Source organism: Heterodontus francisci, chromosome 8, assembly GCF_036365525.1.
Source record: "Heterodontus francisci isolate sHetFra1 chromosome 8, sHetFra1.hap1, whole genome shotgun sequence".
NCBI lineage: Eukaryota > Metazoa > Chordata > Chondrichthyes > Heterodontiformes > Heterodontidae > Heterodontus > Heterodontus francisci.
The window spans coordinates 16,205,905-16,230,593 of NC_090378.1; the positions used below are offsets into that span (position 1 = coordinate 16,205,905).

At 44.8% G+C, this 24,689-nt stretch overlaps 1 protein-coding gene across 2 annotated transcripts in view; it reads right to left on the reverse strand.

The window, feature by feature from the left end:
• Positions 1-24,689, reverse strand: part of miga1 (mitoguardin 1) — a 105,588-nt gene that overhangs the window by 71,001 nt on the left and 9,898 nt on the right. For both annotated transcript variants that reach the window (XM_068036682.1, XM_068036680.1), the window contains exons 5-8: positions 18,726-18,856; positions 14,595-14,724; positions 13,978-14,114; positions 8,757-8,880 (exon numbers count right to left, since the gene is read on the reverse strand). In XM_068036682.1, the coding sequence (XP_067892783.1) occupies positions 8,757-8,880; positions 13,978-14,114; positions 14,595-14,724; positions 18,726-18,856 (522 nt within the window). The remainder of the gene's footprint in view (positions 1-8,756; positions 8,881-13,977; positions 14,115-14,594; positions 14,725-18,725; positions 18,857-24,689) is intronic.

Here is a 24,689-nt window from a genome sequence, read left to right on the forward strand (position 1 = left end):
ATTTTTAAAATTCTTTACCCCAGGGGGTTCTGGATGCTCCTTCGTTGAATATATTCAAGGCTGGGATAGACAGATTTTTGATCTTTAAGGAAATCAAGGGATTCTGGGGAGCGAGTGAGAAAGTGGAGCTGAAGCAGATCAGCCATGATCGTATTGAAATGACAGAGCAGACTCGAGGGTCTACTCCTGCTCCTATTTCTTATGTTGTAACTGTCCAAGGAGCTCCTGTACGGCGTCTGTTCTGCCCCGCTCATGCCCTTGCCCATCTGTCACCCAACACCAAGGAGGAGCTTGCAATGTTTCACTATTAAAAAAGGTGCTGTACAGACACAAGCTGTTGTCTTTGAGCATCGTTGGGTGTCTGAAATAGCAGCCTAATGAATAGCAAGTAAAAACAGAAGTGGAAAGCATCACTTGGCAAAAACTGCCATTCTCCAGCAGTTACATCAACTCCACAACCAGCTGCAGTTGGAGGATCTCCCACTTTCCAAGTGCAAAATGAGACACCTAATATTGTGACAGTTAAACGTCTTCTGCAATTTTACCAGCACATAAATAGGAAGAGAACTTTTAATGGAATTTTTTCATTCAAAAGATGTTTACCATAATTCAAAAGCTTGGAATATTCCAAGCCAGAGCTTGCAATACAAAGATGACTTGCATTTCTAACACACCTTTCACAACCTCAGGATGTTTCAATGCTTGTTACAGCCAACAAAGTACTTTTCTGAAGTACAGTCACTGTTCTAAGATAGGAAACTCAGCAGCCGAATTTGGCACAGCAAGCTCCCACAAGCAGCAATGTGACAATGGCCTGATAATGACCAGGCCCTTTCAGTGATGTTGGTTGAGATCAAACTATTGACTAGGATTAATCTCAAAGTGTAGTCACTGTTGTCATATAAACATGGCAGCCATTTTGCACACAGCAAGGTTCCAAAAATGGCTATAGCTGAACCATCAGTTAATGGCCTGGATTTTGCGTTGAGAACAGCAAGGAGGTTAACAGCGCTCGCCTTGTGATGGAATAAATCAGGCAGCAACTTCCGGACTCCGCACATGCACAGTTAAACATGGAAATCTGGAAATTTCTCTTAGATTTGACCTGTTCCTCCATAAGCTATACTGTAACAGAAGCTTGCTGACAGACTGGGCATTCAAACACATGTAAGAATGTGACGTTGCTGTGCTTACACACTAACGAAACCAGAAAAAGATCAGGGCTGATGCATTTAGGTGTACGTGAATTTTCAATGGTGTATTAAGTATTAATTACCGTAAAGAACCTCTCTGGGACTGAAAATTTAATGTTATAAGTGTGCAGTCACATTCCTTCAGAATTGAATTAGTGTTGGAGATTTTTCAAAAAATGAATATTCAAACGTTTTAACTTTATATTTCTGTCTTTTCTCTCTCGAAATCCCATTGTTCTTTCCCTCTCTATTTTGCTTTTTGTACATGATTTAAATTTAATTTACGCTTCCTGGTTTAGACTCTGCGTGTCTCTGAGGTTTCTTCAATCTGATTGGTTGAAGAGTCACACTGTGCCTGCCCTGCTCACACACCACAGATCCCCTGCAGAAGGTGCTGCAATGTTTCAGATGCCTGATGATAGAAAGTTGCTGCTCAAAAGCCCGCAGCCAGTGTGATGAACGGCGAGCGCCATTCTTTTGCCATTGACTGCAAAATCCAGGCCAATAATCTGTTCTGCTAATGTTGGTTGAGGAATAGGGAGAATTCACTGCTCTTCTTCAGAATAGTGCCACAGGATCTTTTATATCTCGCTGAAAGGCAATTGGAGCCTCAGCTTAATAGTTGTTTGAAACACAGCACCTTCGACAATCCCTCAATACAATAGTGTTAGCCTAGGTTGTGTGCCTATGTCCTGCAGTGGGGCTTGAACCCAAAATCAGCTGATACAAAGGTGAGAAAGCTACCCATGAGCCAAGCCAGCAATCAAATGCTGACTGCCAGGCTTATATATGAAGAATAGCCTCTTGGGTGAGTTGGTGTCCAAGGAATTGTCTCCCAGTTAGGGTAGAAAAGAAAGAAAACTGGCATTAAAAATAATTAAGAGAACTTAATCTGATTACTGCACAGGAGCCTCTTTAGACCCAAAAGTTTAGCTGCAGCACTACCAAATTGGCACTCAGTGTGCCATGGGGAATGGTCTATGGGTGAGCACTTGTATTTACAAAACTGGGACTGATATCCTTTTCATTCTGGACTGGGATTGGAATCAATAGATTCTTGGTCACAAAGTGAATCAAGATATATGGGGATAGGGCAGGAGAGTGAAGTTGAAGTAGGATCAGCCATGATCGTACTGAATGGTAGAGCCAGCTCGAGGAGCTGTATGGCCTATTCCTGCTCCTATTTCTTATGTTATGTTCTTAACCTATCTCTTTGGTGTTTGTGGGACCTTGCTGTGTGCCAATTGGTTGTAAAATGCACTTTGAGAGGTTTTAGTATGAAGCACTATAAAAAGTTAAGGATTTCTTGTTCCTAATTTGTTTTTCCATTGCTTTATGTTTCTTTGCAATTTTCTCAATTTCTGAAGCCATTCACTTCCCACTGTGAAGGAGGGGTTACCCATCTCGTATTTAGTTCTCCCCCACTCAAAGTGAGAAAATTACCAATGCACTTTTTGTTTTAAGTTCCTGATCTTTATCGCCGAGTTTCGCCTACAGCTCTTTACATCCACAAGGCCACAACTCACCAAGATGTTGTGCAGTTACTGGGCATCAACAGCAGAAAAATGTCGCCTGCAGCGATAGGGACCACGCTGCCTCGGCCCAAGCTATCCGGTGACTCCCTTCTCAGTTATTAATCCCTCAGCTGGACACCCAGCTCTGGTTACCGATTGTCTCGGTCTCCCTTCCCATCACTTGACAACTTTCAACAGTCCCTATATGCTCCTGATGCCATGCTTAAAAAAAAACTCACCCATTATAGAAAGATAATGGGACGACTGCCAAATCGCTCTCTGGAACACTGCATTCACCACTTCTTGTATGTAATCCTCCGTGCTATTAGTTAGGATGAGTGCGGTGGGCAATGAATCCTGTGTTATCTGCCCAGATCAAGAGATTGTTGCGGTGAAACTGTTTCCTTCAGGAAGTCATCTTGACCTTCTGATATATTTGTCTTACTGACGTAGGTTAAAGCAAATTCTTTCAGTTAGTTATGTCGCCTTTTATAACAGCCTCTCCCACTCATGGCAAAGGTAGAGTCTCTGACAGATTCATTCTACACTGTTCCATTTCTGACACATTCCTTCATCAGGCTCCTCCAGACTGTGGAACTTCATACTTTCCTCAATCATTCCCCCCTCCTGAAACCTTCAGCTTTTTAAAAGCCCTAGGTTTATATCACTCAACCAACACCACTAAAACAGATGATCTCGTCATCATCACATTGCTGTTTGTGGGAGCTTGCTGTGCACAAACTGGCTGCCACGTTTCCAACATTACAACAGTGACTACAGTTCAAAAGTACTTCATTGGCTGTAAAGCACTTTGGGACATCCTGAGGTTGTGAAAAGTGCCAAAGAAAATGCAAGTTCTTTCTTTGATCACTCATTTAGCTCCTTTTCCTTTCGTAGTTCCTTCTATATTGCTGTTTTTGCTCAAAAATCACATTTACCCACCATGTTCGTCCACCGACGTAATCGAATCTTAAATGTTGGCATGGTTTCTGCCTCAGTCCCTAGCCTCACAAATCTCGTGTTAGCTGTGGCTCCGTCAATTGCACGCTCACCTCTCAAGTCAGAAGGTGTGGGTTTGTGACCCATTCCAGACACTTCAGTACATAATCTAGGCTGGCACTCCAGTACAGTACCAAGAGGGTGCTGCACTTTCAGAGGTGCCATCTTTTAGATGAGACAGTAACCGGGTGGTCCCATCTGCCCTCCAGACGGACGTGAAAGTTCCTTTGGTACAATTCAAAGCAGAGTAGGGGAGTGTTCCTGGGGCTATGATATATTGCTCAACCCACCACTCTTTAAAATAAATAATTGGGTCATTATTTGGCCATTGGATTTGGGTATGCAAGGCACAATTTCAAAATTTGCAGATAACTGTGAGGTGGATAGGGATAGACGTCAAGAGGTCACAGACTGGCTGGTGAAATGGGCAGACCCGTGGCAGATGAAATTTAATGTAGAGAAGTGTGAAGTGGTGCATTTTGGGAGGAAGAATGAGGTGAGGCAATGTGAAATAAAGGATACAATTCTAAAGAGGGTGCAGGAACAGAGAGACCTAGGGGTATATGTGTACAAATCATTGAAGGTGGCAGGGAAAGTTGAGAAAGCAGTTAAAAAGGCATACAGGATTCTGGGCTTTATAAATAGAGGCATAGAGTACAAAGGGAAGGAATATATGGTGATCCTTTATAAAAACACTGGCTCAGCCTCAACTGGAGTATTGTGTCCAATTCTGGCGCCACACTTAAAGAAGAATGTGAAGGTAATGGACAGGATGCAGAAAAGATTTACGAGAATGATTCCGGGGATGAGAGATGTCAGTTACGAGGATAGATTGGAGAAGCTGGGGCTGTTTTCCTCAGAGAAGAGGAGGTTGAGAGGAGATCTGATTGAGGTGTTCAAAATCATGAGGGGTCTGGACAGAGTAGATAGTGAGAAACTGTTCCCATTGGCAGAAGGGTCAAGAGCCAGAGGACACTGGTTTAAAGGTGAAAGGTGAAAGGCAAAAGGCAACACGAGAAAAAAAGCTTTTTTTAAACAGCGATTTGGATCTGGAATGCACTGCCTGAGAGTGTGGTGAAGGCAAATTCAATCGTGGCTTTCAAAACGGGAATTGGGTAAGTATCTGAAGAGAAAACATTCGCAGGGCTAGAGGGAAAATAGCAGAGGCATAGAACTAGCTGAGTTGCAGCAAAGACATGATGGGCCAAATGGCCTCGTTCTGTGCTGTAACCATTCTACAATTCTTCCATTGAGGGACTTGCTATATGCAAATTGGCTGCACTTATTTCAAAATACTACATTAGCTGTACAGCACTTTGCAACACCCCAAGGTTGTGAAAAACACTATGTAAGAACAATTTCTTTCTTTTCTTTTTAACCATGGAGTATGGCATCAGTTTAAACCGGCTCTGCTTTCCAGTTTACAGATGAGGTATTTTAGCTGTATAAAACACTAGTTAGGCCACAGCTGGAGTACTGTGTACCGTTCTGGTCACCACACTATAGGAAAGATGTGATTGCACTGGAGAGAGTGCAGAGGAGATTCACCAGGATGTTGCCTGGGCTGGAGTGTTTCAGCTATGAAGAGAGACTGGATAGGCTAGGGTTGTTTTCCTTAGAGCAGAGAAGGCTGAGGGGGGAGTTGATTGAGGTATACAAAATTAAGAGGGGCAAAGATAGAGTTTTTCCCTTAGCGGAGGTGTTACCAATCAGGGGGCGTAGATTTAAGGTAGGAGGTTTAGAGGGGATTTGAGGAAAAACATTTTCACCCAGAGGGTGGTTGGAATCTGGAACACACTGCCTGAAGGGGTAGTACAGGCAGGAACCCTCACAACATTTAAGAAGTATTTAGATGAGCACTTGAAATGCCATAGCATACAAGGCTACGGGCCAAGTGCTGGAAAATGGGATTAGAATAGATAGGTGCTTGATGGCTGGCACAGACACGATGGGCCAAAGGGCCAGTTTCTGTGTTGTATAACTTTAACTCTAAGTTGCTCTTCTTTTAAATTGGTTTCTGGGAGACCCATTTCTTTAACAATTAGGCTGTTAAATCCAGTGTGCATGGGCTAGTAAACCCAATTATTACCTGAACTTTAGGTCTGGCACTAACCTGGGAGATATCAGCATAAAACGCAAGAATGGTTCATAGATGCCAGGGATTGCAAGAATCCAAATTAATAATGGGCCTATCGTTCTGGCCTATTATTCATGAGTAGGGGTTGTGGAGAAACTACACCCAAAGTGTGGTCCTCTTAAACGGACACATCAAAACTCTCTGGTTTACATCACCAAAGGCATCAAGGATTGGGAATGGCACTGGAGGGAGGAATGCATGGAAGTGGGAGGCCTGAAAGATATAATGTATCACTTATATTTAGGGCAAAGGGTTCGGCACACTAAATGTATATGCCGCACAAAACAAAACAAAATTAGAAGGGACATTGCCTGAGGCTCAATTTCAAGACAATGCTGAGGCTTCTCTGGGCTCGCAGAGCCATGTCCAGGCCTGAAGGTAGGCCCAGGATAATCTTTAACCCTCACTGCCTACATAAAAAGGTAACAGTGGGCACCCACCAGCCAGGGAACCGCACTGGAGCAGGAAGTTGTGTCTTCAGAGGTTCGGCAGAGGGAGAAAATTACCCCAAAAGATGTATAAGTGGAGGGCCTATGAAGGTTTGGTTAATGTGCGAGTTGGAGGCTTGTATTGTGTTTAGCGGTTCGCCTTGGTTCAGTTGATAGCACTCTCACCTCCAGGTTGGATGGTTATGAGTTCAAGCTCCACTCCAGAGACTTGAGTACAAAATCTAGACTGACACTCCAGTGCAGTGCTGAGTGAGTACTACACTGTGAGAGGTGCCGTCTTTCAGATAAGATGTTAAACCGAGGCCCGTTTGCCCTCCCAGGTGGATCTAAAAGATTCCATTTCAAAGAAGAGCAGGGAAACTCTCCCCAGTGTCCTGGCCAATATTTATCCCTCAACACCTAAAAATAGTTGATGTGGTCATTATCACATTGCCATTTTTTGGGATCTTGCTGTGTGTAAATCGGCTGCATTACAACAGCAACTACACCTCAAAAAAGTTCTTCTTTGGCTGTAAAGTGCTTTCGGACATCCTGAAGGCATGAAAGGTGCTATATAAATGCAAGTCTTTCTTTCCGTTAATGCTGGATTATAAGTTCCGCTGGGAAATGGAAAAGAGAGAGAAAAAAAATGACAAGGCAGCAGCTGGAACTCACATCATTCGCCACAAATAATAAACCTGAGTCAGTGTCCACAGCCTCGCAAAGTGAGACACGTGGGGTTTGCAGCCTTCAACCCGTCTGCTGAGCTAAAACAGCAGGTGACAGGAAAGGATGCAAGGCAGGCAGCAAGCACCTAAATATGGCACCTCCCCCACCCCCCCCCCTCCCCCCCCCCGCCTCCATTCCCTGGAGAGCAAGCCAGTATACAATGTGATCAGTGCAGCAAGATGGGATCACTGTTGCCCTCTGGTGAGCTGCAGACTCTTTTTCAATAAACTGATGAAGATAAACAGGACAGAAAGGTTTGCATTTATTTAGCTCCTTTCACAACTTCAAGGACATCGCAAAGTGCTTTGCAGCCAACGAACTGTTCTTGGAGTTTGGTCACTGTTGAAAATCTGGAACCCTCGCCCACAAAAAGCTGCGGAGGCTGGGAGTCAATGAAAAATATCAAAACGGAGATTGACAGATTACTAAGGGGTGCGGAACCGAGACAGGTAAATGGAGTTAAAATACAAATCAGTCATGATCTAAGTGAATGGCTCAAGTAGCTGAATGGCCTACTCCTGTTCCCATGTAGCCAAATTGTGCATAGCAAGATCCCACAAAGCGTGATGACTAAATGCTTTGATGAAAGGACATCGACAAAACATTAGCTCTGTTTCTCTCTCAACAGATGCTGCCTGTTTTGCAGAGTATTTCCAGCATTTTCTGTTATTATTTCACATTTCCAACATCTGCAGTATTTTGCCTTCAGCTGTTTTTACTGATGTTGGTTGAGGGGTAAGTGTAGGCCAGGACACCAAGGCGAACTTCCCTGCTCTTCTTTGAAATAGTGCCGTGGGATACTTTACCCGTGAGGGCAGACGGGGCCTCGAAAGGTGGCACCACTGAAAGTGCAGCACTCCCTCAGTACAGCACTGAAGGCCGAAGACAAGCATGGCATAGTACAGGGACCAGACTTCAGTATAAACTGGGAGAGGATGAGGAACAACACAAAGCAATGCACTGAAGGCTTGGAGAAGTCACTGGCCCCAATAATGGGAGGGAGTGAATAGGTGCATTCAATTACCAAAAAAAGTGCAGGCTGTAAATGTTGATGATATTGCATACACGATATTGTGTGTTAGAAAGGTCAAGTGAAAGCGTTGGACACATTTTTCACATCTTGTTGTCAGGTTTCCGTATTTACATAGTGTATTAAATGTGGTAAATTTTACCAAGGCATTTCACAGCAGCATAATCAGACAAAATTTAACACCAAACAACACAAGGAGATATTAGGACAGTTGATCAAAAGCTTGGTCAACAAGTTAGGTTTTAAGGAGCAAATTCAAGCAGGGGAGAGAGGTAAAGAGGTGCAGTGGTGTAGGGAGAGAATTCCATATGGCCTAGACAGCTGGAGGCACAGCCACCAATGGTAGGGTAAAGAATAAATCGGGGATGTACAAGAGGCCACAATTGGAGGAACGCCAAGTTCTCAGAGGGTTGGAGGAGGTTACAGAGATAGGGAGGGCAGTGAAGCCTCGGAGGGATTTGAAGACAAGATTGAAAATTTTTCTTTTTAAAAAAAAAATGCAGGATTTGCAGGACGGGGTCAATTTAGGTTAGTGAGCACAGGGCTAATGGGCAAATGGGATTTAGTACAAGTTAGGATGTGGGAAGCAGAGTTTCAGATGAGGTCAAGCTTATGGTGGAAGCTGGGAGGCCAGACAGAAAACCATTGGATTAGTGATTTAGTACTTTTCCTATTCTACAGACAAGCAGTGGACTGTACAAATAAGCTACCCAAAAAGAGACTCACCAATGTCATTTGCAAGAGAAGTTGGGTCAGATACACCCAGGGTGGCTTCAAACTCTTCCTGAAGACGATAAGCCCTCTGAAGCAACGACTCCAGCTTGTGTATGAATTCCGCGCTAATGATGTCCTATTTGGGGCAAGAAGAGATGGTTTCATTACCCACAGAACAAACAGAATGTGTCCAGTAAGTTAGATTATTTAACGGCAGATTGTGGGTTCAAGAGACTTGAGCACATAATCCAGGTTGACACTTCAGTGCAGCACTGAGGGAGTCCTGTACAGCGGAAGGTGAGACGCTAAACTGAGGACCTGTCTGCCCTTTCAGGACGACGTAATAGATCCCAAGGCACTATTCCAAAGAAGTGCAGGAGTGTTCTCCCTAGTGGTCGTTGACCATAGGAACAGGAGTAGCCCATGGAGAGCGCTCCAGATTTCCACTACCCTGAATGGCCCAGCTCTAATTTTAAGGTTATGCCCCCTTGTTCTGGACTCCTCCCACCAGAGGAAATAAATTTATCTCCATCTCCCCTGACAATCTTTTAATCATCTTAAACACTCAATTAGATCATCCCTTAATCCTATATATTCAAGGGAATACAAGCCTAGTCTATGCAATCTGTCTTCCTTATTTAGCCCTTTTAGGCGCAGTATCATTCTGGTCAATCTGCACTGCACCCCTCCAAGACCAATGTTCCCTTCCTGAGGTGCAGTGCCCAAAACGGTACGGAGTACCTCAAATGAACTCCAAAAGGGCTTTATACAACTATAGCATAACTTCCACCATTTTGTGTTCTAGCCCACTTGAGATAAAGGCTAATAATCTTCCATTTGCTAATAATCTTCAATTATTTTTGGTACCTGTCCACTAGCTTTTATTGATTTCTATACCTGCACCCTTAAATCACTCTTCTCCTCTATGGTTCCTAGCGTTTTACCATTTAGAAGATACTCTGTTCAATCTTTCTTTGGTCCCTACACTGAACTCCATCTGTTACAGTTTTGCCTACTCACTTAATCTATCAATGTGCCATTGTAACTTTCTGATCCCATCTGCACTAAATACTCTGCTGACTAACTTAGTGCGCCCGGCACACTTGGATATATGGCTCCCTATTCCTTTGCCTAAATCATTTATAAATATTTGTGAAAAGCTGTGGCTCAGTACAAATCCCAGGGAGGACACCGCTAGTCACATCCCACTAACTGGAGAACTTATTATCCCAACTCTCTGTCTCCTATTTCCTCACCAATTCCCTGCCCATGCCAATAGGTTGCCTCCAACTCCAACCAGTTTCATTTTTGTTAACTGGTCTCTTGAGCGGAACCCAATTGAATGCTTTCTTGAAGTCCATATAAATAACATCCATAGGCACTCCCACGTTATCTACCAAGTTAGTTATCTCCTCAAAAAGTGCAACTAGGTTAGTTAGACACAACATGCCCTTTACAAATCCATGCTGGCTCTCTCTAACACCAGTGTCACTAAAAACAGATTAACTCATCATTTATCTCATTGCTGTTTGTGGGAGCTCGCTGTGCGCAAACTGACTGTCGTGTTTCCTACAATAGTGACAACACTGTAAAAGTACATAATTGGCTGTAAAGTGTTTTGGAGTGAACCAAGGTTTCCATTTATGAATACATTCATGTTCTTCTCTCATGGATCACTGTCCTTATGAGGTTATGGTACTGCATACAATATTTGCGGCCCAAACTTAATTCAGGTTTAAAGTAACTTATTTTGACTTTTAAACATAGGTCAACCTTGATAATAACTAATTCAAGGAACAGCCGGTAATTGTATCTAAGTGCTCTTTCTCACTCCTCCTAATGGGCGCCTTTCATTGTGTATATGCTTCATCCTTCCTGTTCCAAATGTGCATTGCCTATCATTTATCCACAGAAAAATCCATTAACTCTCCACACAGCTTCATGTCATAAGCAAATATTATAATACTAGATGCTCCATGTTCAATTATTTACAAAAAGTACAAACAGGATACATTTGAAACACATCCCTGTGGAACACCACTAGGTTTGTGTGCCAGAAGCAGTCTTAAATATTTGACTCCAGCTTCCATTTTCAACAGGTGTAAGCTGTGGCTAAAATAAAAGCAAGAAATAATGGAAATACTCAGCAGGTCTGGCAGCATCCGTGGAGAGACAAGCAGAGTTAACGTTTCAGGCCAGTGACCCTTCTTAAGCTGTGCATTTGTTTGAAGGTCATGGGTTCAAGTCCCACTCCAGAGATTTGAGCCCTTAATCCAGCTGACACTCCAATGCAGTACTGAGGAAGTGCAGCATTGTTCACCTTACTGACTTTCCAATGAGTCGTTAAGCCAAGGCACTGTCGACCATCTCAAACGTCCGGAAAAGAATTCATGGAATTATTCGATGGAGACCAAGAAAACATCCCGGCCAATATTTATCCCTCAATCAACATCACTAAAAACAGATTTTCTGATAATTATAATATTGCCGTTTGTGTGACGCGATTGGCTGTCGTGTTTTCTACATTACAAATGTTCTTCATTGGCTGTAAAGCACTTTTGGACATCCTGAGATTATGAAAGGCTATTTGAAATGCAAGTCCTTTTTTTCAAAAAAAAGCTCAGCCAATTTTCAAATCAGTTTACAAAAGCAAAATACTGCACATGCTGGAAATCTGAAACAAAAACTGAAAATGCTGGAAATACTCAGCAGGTCTGGCAGCACCAGTAGAGTTAACAGTGGGGAGGGGGGGGGAATTTTATCCTGGCAGAGAGGTTCGACATACGCAGAAACCGATGCTGAGATCCATGCGTCGCCTCTTCTACGGAAGGCCTGCCGAATTTAGTGCTAATCAGGCACTTAACCCCGGAGCCAGGAGGCAGCCTGCAGAGTTTATTGTGCCATGCTTCCCGTGCAGCAACATGGCTGCCCACTGCAAGGTTAATTGCGGCTGCAGCAGGAAGAAGCCCTTAATTGGGTATTAATTGTCCAGAATAAACTTTGGTGGAGGTGGGATCACGCACCCCTCCCCCGCCTCTTCCCATTCCCACCAAACTTGCCATGGGGGAAAGAGCATAGATTCCCCCCAAGGTTTCAGCTCGGTGACCTTTCATCAGGACTGTCTAAAGTTAGAAATGTAATAGGTCATGAGCAAGTGAAAGAGAGGGTGGGGTGAAGAAGAACAAAAGGGGTGGAGGGCAGAAGAGATTAAATGACAAAAGGTTTCATAGTCCACAGCCAATGCAAGTGGTAATAGGACAAGTAAACAGACAAAAGATATGTCTGGGTGAGTTGTGAATGGCAGGATAGCCGCTATCCAAACATAAAGTAAAAGGATTAAGAATTTCACGTATTTCTGCTCTCACCCCTTCCCCTCCCTTCCAGAACTATGATATAATTCCCCTTGCCCTCACCTTCCACCACAACAGCCTTCGTATTCAGCTGATCATCCTCTGCCATTTCCGCCACCACCAGCATGATGCCACCACCAAACACATCCTTCCCCTTCCCTTTCAGCATTCCAAAGGGACCGTTCCCCCCCGGGACACCCTGGTCCACTCCTCAGTCTCCACCAACACCTCCCCCCCACTTTCCTACTGCACCATTCTATGCAACATCTGTCCTTTTACCTCCTTCCTTCCCACCATCCAAGGTCCCAAACACTCCTTCCAAGTGAAACAGCAATTTACTTGCACTACTTTCAATTTAGTTTGCTGTATTCGCTGCTCACAATATGGTCTCCTCTACATCGGAGAGGCCAAATGTAGACTGGGTGACAATTTTGGTGAACACCTCCATTCAGTCTACAAGCATGACCTTGAGCCTCCTGTCGCCTGTCATTTCAATTCTCCACCTTGTTCCCACTCTGATCTTTCTGTCATTGGCCTGTTAGTGTTCCAATGAAGCTCTACACAAGCTCAAGGAACAGCACCTCATCTTTCGACTGGATACTTTATAGCCTTCCGGACTCAACATGGAGTTCAACAATTTTAGATCATAACCACTGCCCCCATTTTTTTCTTTTATGTTTTTTTTTGCTGGTTTGTCTTTTTCTCCCCTCTTGTTTCTTTCTTAATCTCTTTACTTTGTTTTCAGACGGCTGCTATTGTGCCATTCACACCTCATCCAGACACATCTTTTGTTTCTTTACTTCTCCCATTACCACTCCCTTTGGCTTTGTACCATGAAACCTTTTGTCATTTAATCCCGCCTGCCCTCCATCCTATCACAGACCTTTTCTTTTATTCTTCTTCCCCCTCCCCCCTTCACTTACTCCGAACCCATTATATTTCTAACTTTTGACAATTTTGATGAAGGGTCACAGATCTGAAACATTAACTCTGTTTCTCTCTCCACAGATGCTGCCAGACCTCCTGAGTATTTCCAGCATTTTCTGTTTCAAACCAGTTTGCCCATTCGTCAACAAGCCTTAATTTTCTCGAAATGCCTGGAATTGTTAAGTGTTGTGTGAAAATCTCAGTAGCTAACTGGTGACATTCTTAATTTATCCTCTAATTTAGTTACCTCTTGAAGGGATTAACGAGGTGTGAGCCATGCCTCAAAAAAACATGCAGATTAATTTACAGCATCTTTAACTGGAGGCTGGCAATCCTATCAAATACGCTTGAGCACTTTCCCTGTTACAGATTGCACATGCTAATCAGAATAAACTTTATCTTGCTCCAGTGTCAACCATGGCTCAGCTGGTAGCACTCTCGCCACTGAGTGCGATGCTTTTGGTTTGAAGTGCCTCTCCACTAACTTCAGCACAAAATCTAGACTGACGCTCCAGTGCAATACTGAGGGAGTGCTATACTGCTGAAGGTGCTGTCTTTCAGATGCCATGTTAGGAAGAGGACTCGTTTGCCCTCTCAAATGGATGCAAAAGATTCTAGAAGCAGCGCAGTTCTCTCCCAGTTTCCTGGACAATATTTATCCCTCAATCAAAATCACTAACAAAGATTATTTGGTCATTACCATATTGTTGCTTGTGGGAGCTTGCTGTGCCCAATTTGGCAGCTGCATTTCCTGCATTACAATAGTGACTACACTTCAAAGTACTTAATTGGCTGCAATGTGCTTTGGGGCATCCTAAGTTTGTGAAAGGTGCTTTATAAATGCCAGCTCTTTCCTGACAATGTCTTACTCCAATATTCCCCATCGCTGAGTAAACCTGCATTGCTCAGTGTTCCATATTAATGTTTTATGCTGACTTCTCTTTGCTCCGTCTTACCTCCACCGTTTCTTCTGCAATTGCGTCTCCTGCCCCCAGTTTAACAGCAGTGCAGTTCGCCTCATCCTCTGCCTGCCTGCTGCGGAAAGACAAGGCCTGCTCCCATCGCTGGAGTGCCTCCTCAAACAGTTCCATACCTGCACAGGGGCGACAGTCAGAGAAACAGCAACATCTTCGTTATTGGCACAAACCGTGCAGAGGTTAAAAAAAAACTGCAAACATTAGACAGAGTACACTTGCATTTATATAGCGCGTTTTGCGGGTCAGATGTAAAGCTGAGGCCACGTCTGCCCTCTCAGATGGACGTAAAAGATCCCACAGCATTATCCAAAGAGCAAGGAAGTTCTCCCTGGTGTCCTGGTCAATATTTGTCCCGCAACCAACAATCATAAAACCAGATGATTGCAGTTACTATCACATTCTGCCATTGGTGGGATCTTGCTGTGCATACATTGACTGCTGTGATTCGCTACATCACAACAATGACTACACTTCATTGGTTGTGAAGCACTTTGGGAGGTCGTGAAGGGGGCTAGACAAATGCAAGTCTTTCTTGACATCACTCCGTCTTCCCCCTCTGGCAGTTAAATTCTCCATTTTATTCTCCCATCACATACCCATCAGATACAAGTTTTCAGGCGTAGTCACTGGCACGTTAACCAGATTGACTTCATTTTCTTCCGCAACCTTGTCCCACAAGTTAGATGCAGCACACACATAGCTGTGGGAGGAATTCACACTCCGGGCCTGGGTACAGAAACAAGTGCATGATGGCTTAAATCACTTTGGAGCTCTGTAAACATTAAACTATGCAACCTACCTCCCTCAATCAACACAAAGAGGCAGCGATCAATGGCCACTTATCTCACTGCTGTTTGAGGGACCTTGATTTACACAAATTGAATGCAACGTTTACCTTAAAATAGTAATAACAGTAATAAATAATAAGTAACTTGTTGACTGTGAAGTGTTTGGGGGTGCCCCGAGGACATGAAAGATGCAATGTAAAGGCTTGTTCTCTCTTTGAAAATTCAAAAGACAGCTGAGACTTTTATTCCCTTGAAGCGAGATCAACACCAGGAACACAGTCTCAAAATTTCAGGGCTCAGAAACGATGGTCCCTGTAAGCAGCACAAGCGTGCGACAACCTGAAAGTCCACCTCACAAGTTTCCCCCTTTCGGTTACCGTGCGTGTGTGGCCATGCAAAACAAAATTAGGGGGAAAACATACAATCACTTTCCTTCCCGTTTTTAAACTCACGTTTCTCCGGGACACCATGCTTGGTGTTCCCTGGCAACCTCCCTTGACCTGCTTGCTACCCGAGCAACTGAAACAGCCCAGGGCAACTCACTCTGGGATTTTCTTTACTTGTCGCTTTATGGTGGATAAACGGGGGAGTCAGCGGGCCGATGATAATTTGGGAGGGAATTCAGTTTAGAATTTAGAACATTACAGCGCAATACAGGCCCTTCAGCCCTCGATGTTGCGCCGACCTGTGAAACCATCTGACCTACACTATTCCATTTTCATCCATGTGTCTATCCAATGACCACTTAAATGCCCTTAAAGTTGGCGAATCTACTACTGCTGCAGGCAGGGCGTTCCACGCCCTTACTACTCTCTGAGTAAAGAAACTACCTCTGACATCTGTCCGATATCTATCACCCCTCAACTTGAAGCTATGTCCCCTCGTGTTTGCCATCACCATCCGAGGAAAAAGACGCTCACTATCCACCCTATCTAACCCTCTGATTATCTTATATGTCTCTATTAAGTCACCTCTCCTCCTCCTTCTCTCCAACGAAAACAACCTCAAGTCCCTCAGCCTTTCCTCGTAAGACCTTCCCTCCATACCAGGCAACATCCTAGTAAATCTCCTCTGCACCCTTTCCAAAGCTTCCACATCCTTCCTATAATGCGCTGACCAGAACTGCACGCAATACTCCAGGTGCGGTCTCACCAGAGTTTTGTACAGCTGCAGCATGACCTCGTGGCTCCGAAACTCGACCCCCCTACTAATAAAAGCTAACACACCATATGCCTTCTTAACAGCCCTATTAACCTGGTTAGCAACCTTCAGGGATTTATGCACCTGGACACCAAGATCTCTCTGTTCATCTACAGTACCAAGAATCCTCCCATTAGCCCAGTACTCTGCATTCCTGTTACTCCTTCCAAAGTGAATCACCTCACACTTTTCCGCATTAAACTCCATTTGCCATCTCTCAGCCCAGCTCTGCAGCCTATCTATGTCTCTCTGTACCCGACAACATCCTTCGGCACTATCCACAACTCCACCGACCTTAGTGTCATCTGCAAATTTACTAACCCACCCTTCTACACCCTCTTCCAGGTCATTTATAAAAATGACAAACAGCAGTGGCCCCAAAACAGATCCTTGCGGTACACCACTAGTAACTAAACTCCAGGATGAACATTTGCCATCAACCACCACCCTCTGTCTTCTTTCAGCTAGCCAATTTCTAATCCAAAGCTCTAAATCACCTTCAACCCCATACTTGCGTATTTTCTGCAATAGCCTACCGTGGGGAACCTTATCAAACGCCTTACTGAAATCCATATGGCAAGTATGAAGAGAAGGGGGAACATGTTGCCTATCTGTTCATAAGCCTGGCAATGGGCCAAAGATATCCAAAGAGTTTATATTGTGAGAGACCTAAGAGAGCTCCAGCTCTGTGTTGTTACATACAAACTAAAGCACAGAAAGAGGCCTTTCTGCCCAACTGATCTGTTCCAGTCTTTACACCCCACACAAACCTCCTCCCACTCGAATTACTACATCCCACCCTGCAATCGCTGTCCTCCACTGGCTCCCAGTCAACTAACACCTCAGTTGTAAAATTCTCATCCGTATTTTCAAATCCCTCCCTCACGCCTCCCTACCTTTGTAATCCTCCAGCCCCACAACCCTCTCAGATATCTAAGCTCATCTAATTCTGGCCTCTTGTGCATCTGGGATTCTAATCACTCCACCACTGGGCCGCGCCTTCCGTTGCCTAGGCCCCAAGCTCCAGAATTTTACTTACTAAACTGCTTCATTCCCCTCCTTCATGACACACCTTAGAACCTACCTCTTTGACCAAGCTTTTGGCCACCTACCCAAATCTCTCCTTATACAGCTCAGTGCCAAATTTCTCTGGTAATGCTCCTCCAAAATGCCTTGGTACTTTTTAGTACAGGAAAGGTGCTATATAAATGCAAGCTGTTGTTGTTATTGTCTCTTGTATCGCTCTATTCACTTCTCCCTCATGTGCATACAACCTGCTGTTAAATTTGTCCATTCTATCTGCATCAAGCACTCTGTGTGACAGTGAGTTCTGCATCCTCACCACTCCCTGTGTAATGAAATTCCTCCTCAATTCTTGATTTAGTCTGTTAGTAGTTTTGTTATGTTTATGCCCCCTATTTTTGTACTCATCCACACGTGGAAACAGTTTCTTCACATCCACTCTGTAGAACCCCTCTCTCCTTTCAGTCTTCTCTTTTCCAGAGAAAAGAGCCCCAGTCTTTGTCTTGAAGGTTATGGGGTGGCCAGGCATAAAGTGCATAAACTAGTGAGCAGATTGGAGGTTGAAGACATGCAGCGAGAGAGGGGAGCTTTACACAACACAGTGATTCCTGACAACGCATCGCATATGCAGATCGATCGCGGAGGTCATCGGTGCGTGTGAACATTTACCAGCTTGCCATTCCGAATGCCTGATGTCACCACGCAATGACATCCTCAGCCCTCAATAGCAGAGATCGCTGCCTCCATTCCCCTGAACAGTACCCCGTTCCCTCCCACCACATCTGCTTCAATCGCCGCACCCCCCCCCCCACCCCCACTCCAGGCCTCGCCACTTGACTCCCTTGGCCGCTTTCTCCCCACCTTGCCGCTGCCTTCCCCCAGTCACTCGTTCCCGTCCTCGCTGCTTCCCCCTCAGCTGCTCACTTTTCGCCTCGCCGCTTCCCCCCCTCGACCACTCACTCCCGGCCTCATCGCACCACCCCCCCCCGCCCCCCCCACACTCTCGGTTGGTCGAAGAAGTGGCAAGGGTGGGGGGGCAAGGTGGGGAACCAGCCACCGAAGCACAAAGCGGTGAGCAAGCAGTCGAGGCATGACAGGATGACGTGGGAGCGAGTGGCCAAGAGGAGGGAAGTGGCAAGGCAGGGAGCGAGCGTTGAGCTGACGGGCGCGGGAGGGAGCAGCGAAGAGAAGCGCAATGGCAGGTGACAGCGGGATACTGTTGGGGCTGGGATGGAGGCGGTCATCACAGCCATTGAGGGGATTTGGGTTTAGTTTGTTTTTTGTGATAAATTGAGCAGCACCATTTTTAATACAGGCTACTGCCCAAGATGTCGCAGACAGTGACAGTTCTGTGGATGAGGCTGAATTTTCGCATGTGCCAGTACTGCGCCACCTAGTGGTTGCATTATCAGCAAAAGCAGCCTTACTAAATCACCATTGCAACACTTTCAATCCTCACAGAAGTTGTTTTGTTGGCAGCTGTTAATGTTATCTCCATTATCATACTGGTCTTGTTATTTAAAAAGTTTTAACAAATCTGTGTTTTATCTGAAGTTGTATTTGAGGTACAGATTAGTTACTTTTGCCGGGGTGGGGGGGGGCGGGGGTAAAGGTCAGTGTTCTACAGAAGTTCCAAATGGAAAAGTGCTTCTCAGCTTTAAACATCAGCTTATGTAAACCTCCAGAGACTTGGCTTGCTGCTCAACAGCTACTTACCGAGGCCAGACTCTGCACTGAGCCAGAGTTCTTGCTGAATAGTCCCACAGATGCATACGTGTTCTGTGAGTGCGACCCCTTCGATTGCAAGGAGAGGCTCAGGTTTTGTCGACTGCTAGCACAACTTGAATCTGTGAATGAAAAAAATCAACAGAGAGAGGATGGTACTGTCGCAATTGCATCTTTTACTTTTCCCTCTTGACTTTCACAGTTTGAATGACAGAAAGAACTTGCATTTATATAGCACTTTTCATGACCTCATGACGTCCCAAAGTGCTTTGAATGAAACACTTTTGAAACGCAGTCACTGTTGTAATGTAGGAAATGCAGCAGCTCAAATCAGAGTACAGAAAACAGCAATAATCAGATAAACTCATTTTAGTTACGTTGGTTGAGGAATAAATATTGACCAGCACACTGGGGAGAGCTCCTCAGTTCTTCTTTGACACAATGCCCATCAGATCTTTTACTCCCACCTAAGAGGGCAGATGGGACCCCAGTTTGACATCTTAAACGAAAAAGGCACCTTCAACGTACACTGCTTCCTCAGCATAGATTATGTGCTTCACAACCTTCTAACTCATTAGGTGAGAGTGCTACCAAGTGAACCAAGGCTAACATGTCACCTATACTCGGACACATAAGTGTCTTTGTGCATCTGCTGCTACTTATTAAAAGAGAAAACCAACTTGAATTACCCAAACAGGCTTCATTGAGGACTGAGGAGGCACTAGATTTGTGAACAGTCATCTTGACCGTTCCTTTCAAATGTTAAGTCATTTTAAAGACTTTAATTCGATCACCCCTCAAACTCCTAAAGTCAATTTATGCAACTTGCCCATATAATAAATGTTAATAGGTAAATTGGCCATTATAAATTGCCCCTAGTATAGGTAGGTGGTAGGAGAATTGAGGGAAGGTGGGGCTGTGAGAGGGTAATGGGATTAATGTAGGATTAGTATAAATGGGTGGTTGATGGTTGGCACAGACTCGGTGGGCCGAAGGGCCTGTTTCAGTGCTGTATCTCGAAATAAATAAATAATTTAACCTTTTAGGTCCCATTATAATTCTGGTGAATTTGTCCCGTGCCCCATCCAAGGCCAATCCTGGAGGTGCCCAGGACCGAACACTCCAGCATGACCAAGGCTCTGTACAACCGAAGCCACCTTTTAGGATAACAGCTAATCTTTCCCTGCAATGTCATTTGGCTGTACAGTCTCTTAGCATTTCACATCACCTTTTTATTCATTTCACGGGATGTGGGCGTCGCTGGCAAGGCCAGCATTTGTTCCCCATCCCTAACTGCCCTTGAGAAGGTGGTGGTGAGCTGCCTTCTTGAACCTCTGCCGTCAGCCGTGGCTCAGTGGTAGCACTCTTACTTCTAAAATGGTCATGGATTCAAACCCCTCCCTCGAAACTTGAATGCAAAATCTAGGCTGACACTCCAAAGCAGGACTGAGGGAGTGGTACACTGTGGGATGTGCCATCTTTCGGATGAGATGTTTTACCGACACTCCATGTTATATTCAAGAAAGCTACTTGGTGAAGATTAGTATTGGAGCCAATCCTTAGTCAGTCTAACATCTATTACAGAATAAATTAGAAGCATACACCTCCTAACTCAATTACACCCCAGCTTCAGTAAGTGTCTTTTTTTAATTTGTTTGTGGGATGTGGGCATTGCTGGCTAGGCCAGCATTTATTGCCCTTTATATGTGCTCGAGTGAAACCCCACTTAATGCCCTCCACCTGCATATAGTTAAACAATTGATATACAAAACATTCCAGGTGGACATAAAGGATCCCACGGCACTCTTTTGAAGAAGAGCAGAGGAATCCTTCCTGTGTCCTGGCTAATATTTATCAGTCAATCAACATCACTAAAACAGATGACCTGGTCATTATCACACTGCGCACAAATTATCTGCTGCATTTCCTATATCTCAACAGTGTCTACGCTTCACAAATACTTCATTTGCTGTAAAATGCATTGGGATATTGTGAGGTCATGAAAGACGTGTATAAACACGTTCCTTCTTTTTTTTTCTATCAAACAGTGAACCATTCCTTTAGCAAATCGTCCCAAGATACTGCTATTTAAAATATATTTTTGAAGCGTTATTAACACTTACAAAACGTACTATCCAAACAAAAGAAAATGAAATGCAAGATGTTCTGACCACCCTCCACCCCCGCCCCCCCAGCTGTCATATCACTCGACTGGATGAGCACATGGAAAGAAATGTGACCCTTCTCTACTGATTCCAATTAGAAGCTGTGATGGGGAAGTGTTGGTTCAGTGTTTAAGGGTTTCCACTAGATACTCACCAGTGTGGTCAGCTTACAAGAGGCTCTTCAATCATGAGACACACAATTACATGTTAAAATCCATTACCCTTTTCCAGTTGTCAAACAGAATTAGTTTTGCGTCAGCAAAAGAAATCCATTTTAAAATTCCTGGCAAGGGCAGTAGGAGGGGAGAAAATGCACAGCGATAGCTACTGTGACAAGCCATCTAGGAACCTGATTTTAGCTGCCTCGCCAAGCTGACAATGCTGCTCCATCTGTTCCATTATCAGTGTCTCCTAGTTCTGTAAATCTGATCTATGGTTATCTAATCCAGCTGCACAAATGGCGATAGCTTTTAAGCCTTTCTTAACCAACAATGCAATATGTATAGCCAACATACAAGAACCTACATCAACCCATCAAAAAAAGCTGCTGTAAAAAGACTTCCATTTTACGTCATACCTCTCATGACCCCAGGACATCTCAAAGCACTTTACAGCCAATGAAGTACTTGTGAAGTAAAAACAAGAAATGCTGGAAATACTCAGCAGGTCTGGCAGCATCTGTGGAGAGAGAAGCAGAGTTAACGTTTCAGGTCAGTGACCCTTCTTCAGAACAGTTCTGAACAGTATTTTCAGAAATTCTTGTTTTTATTTCAGATTTCCAGCATCCGCAGTATTTTGCTTTTATTTAAGTACTTGTGAAGTGCAGCCATTGGTGTAATGTAGGGAAACGCAGCAACTAATTTGCACACAGATAACATCCCACACACAGCAATCAAGATAAACAGCCAGTTAATCCATTCTCGACAGCTTTGGCCGAGGGCGAAATGTTGGGCAGGGCACCAGAACTCCCTGCTCATCTTTGACTGGTGCCACACAATTTTTAACATCCATCTGAACCATAAGAATAGACAGTGAGGATCTTGGTTTAATGCCTCACCCTAGGAACCTTTCCCCCGCCAATGCAGCTCTCCATCAGCACGACACAGTGTTCAATGCAGAGGACTTTCTCAGATCCTTGAACTACCAACCTGCAGATTCAGAGTGCAATCAAATGAGACGAAAATATGGTGAACCCTTTAATTGGAAATTAGTGGATAAATCTACATTCAGCTGTGTATTAGTTGGCAGTTTGTTTCATGGTGCTTAACCTTCTTTGGCCTGCAGTTCCACATAAGGACTGAAAACATTCTGCTTTAAAAGTACCATATGGCAATGGTCCTCCTAAGGGACAGTAAATGACGAAAAGCATAAGAACGTAAGAATTGTTAAGAACGGGGAAAAGGCCATTAGTCTCATACAGGGCTGTTATATTTTCACAAATCAACTCCCAACTACTATCATCTCACTATGCTCTTCAATCCTTTCACCAGAAATACATCTGATTGCTCCTTGAACTCATTTAAGCCATCTGGCTCAATGACTTTCTGTGGTGACATTTTCGACAACTCTTGATACCCTTTGGGTTAAAGGTTCAATCTGAGTACTGAGGGAGTGCAGCACTGTTAAAGGTGCTGTCTTTCTGATGAGACTTTAAACTGAGGCCCTGTCCCCTCCTTTACAGATCCCAGAGCACTATTTTGAAGAGCAGGGGAGTTCTCCCTGGTATCCTGGCAAATATTTATCTCTCAAATCAACATCACTAAAACAGATCATCTGGTTAGTTACTTCATTGCGATTTGTGGGTTCTTGCTGTGCTCTTGTTCCCCATTACAACAGTGACTACACTTCATTTGTTATCAGTCACTTTGGAATATGCAGAGGTTGTGAAAGGCATTATATAAATGCAAGTTCTTTCTTCCTACCTTCAATCAATTGAAAATCTGTGATCTTTAAACATTAATAATTGAACGTCGGAGAGCAATTCTATGTTTGCGTGTAAGTACCCTTACACAGACAGACCTCTCCTTTGTGGGACTTAATTGAAGATTTAGCCAGGCAGACTGAAAGAGATGAACAGTTAAGCTGAAGTAGCTAGTTTAAATGCTGGCTCTTATCTCAAGGAGGTTGGAATTACCTGGCAGGGGACAGCCAATGATCAGTGGCCTTTTATCATGTTCCAGGTAACTTTTGAGTAAAATGGCTGTAACCAATTCTAGAGCTTCAGGCCAGGGAGTGCGTAACACCGTTCGGGAGGCGGTGAAGGGTAATGAAGGAGGTGCACCTGTTGACCGTACCTTCAATCCTTATTGATTGCTGTGGATTCCAAGCTGTGGACATCTTCTGTCTGCAGGACTTCCCCAGCAGTGGATATTTTGACATGATGTTCAAGAATGTGGCGGGATGCATCAAGTTCCTGAAGGTGTTCAAGGAGAGGGGAAACCAGGCGCCACTCTTCACGCTGCCGTCACAACGCGACCGGGTGGCGACAATCCATCTCTATAACCCCCATGTTCCTGTCGTGGATGTACTCACCTCCTTCGCCAGGTACGTTGAGGATGTCAAGGACCCATTTGGGATTTGGAACAGCAAGCGGCAGGTCAAGGTGACCCTGAAGGTCGATGTCAATGGAGCCATCATCTATCCTCCCTCCAGCTTCGCTATCGGGGGAAGTCGAGGCTCCTTGGTCTATGCGGGGGCAGCCCAGAGTTTGTCGTACTTGTGGCAAATCCGATCACGTGGCAGATGACTGCAGCAGTCGTCTGCAAGAACTGCAAGAAGGAAGGCCATCAGACCAAGGACTGTAAACAGAGTAAGTGTTGCAACCTGTACGGTGGAGCTGGCCACCTCTACAAAACCTGCCCCAAACGCTGCCTCAGTTATGCTCAGGCAGCAAGGTCCAAGGAAAGGCCGGGAAAAGGAACGGTGAACACGTCTGGTGCTGGGAAGGAGACAAGAAATCCTCCCTGCAATGAGGAAAGTCTATCTGAGAAGGAGAAGGGGTGGCAGCTGCAATCAGCGACACAACACTTACCCGATGCCCGGAAACCCCTCCTCTACAGACAGAATCAATGGAGGAGGAGGCAGCAGATGGACAAACTGGTCAGTGACAAGTGGTACAAAGGAAAACCACAAAGAAGAAGCCTCCAAAAAAGGAACAGGCCACCACCCAAACCAGTGGCAAGAGAGGCTACCGTCTGAGACAGACTACAGCAGCTCCTCCTCACTGGACGAGGAAGGGCCGGAAAGACGTCACCTGCAGAAGAAGTGCAAAGGAGCTGGAAGAGAAAGCCCCCCCAGCTCCGGGGCACTGGAAGCTGTGACGGGCCCAGCACACCCCAACCCAGTGAGATGCTCAGTGCACTCCAACTCCGGGAGACCGAGAGCAGCAAAGCGTCTGGCGCACTCCAGCTCTGGGAAGCCGGGAGCAGTGATGTCTTCGAGGAAGGACAGAGGGGAAAGATATCACCAGCAGAGAACAGCCCAAGCCTTGCTGCCTGCAAGAACATCCCCCCTCCACCATGAGTAACCAGGAGGGGTTTCTGAGCCAAACGAATGTGAAAAAGCTTGTGTACACTATGGGTACGCAGGAACATACCCAAGGACTGGGACTAGCAAGGACACCTGGTGCGTTAAGCAACACCCAACTTTAAAATGGGTATAAATATGCTTAGATTAACGTACGTAGTGTTAAATCCACTACGCAATGTGTTTCGACCTTGGACTACCTCACCAAGGTCAAAGCCGACCTGCTGTTTCTGCAGGTGTATGGAATTCCGCACCTCAGCACCTA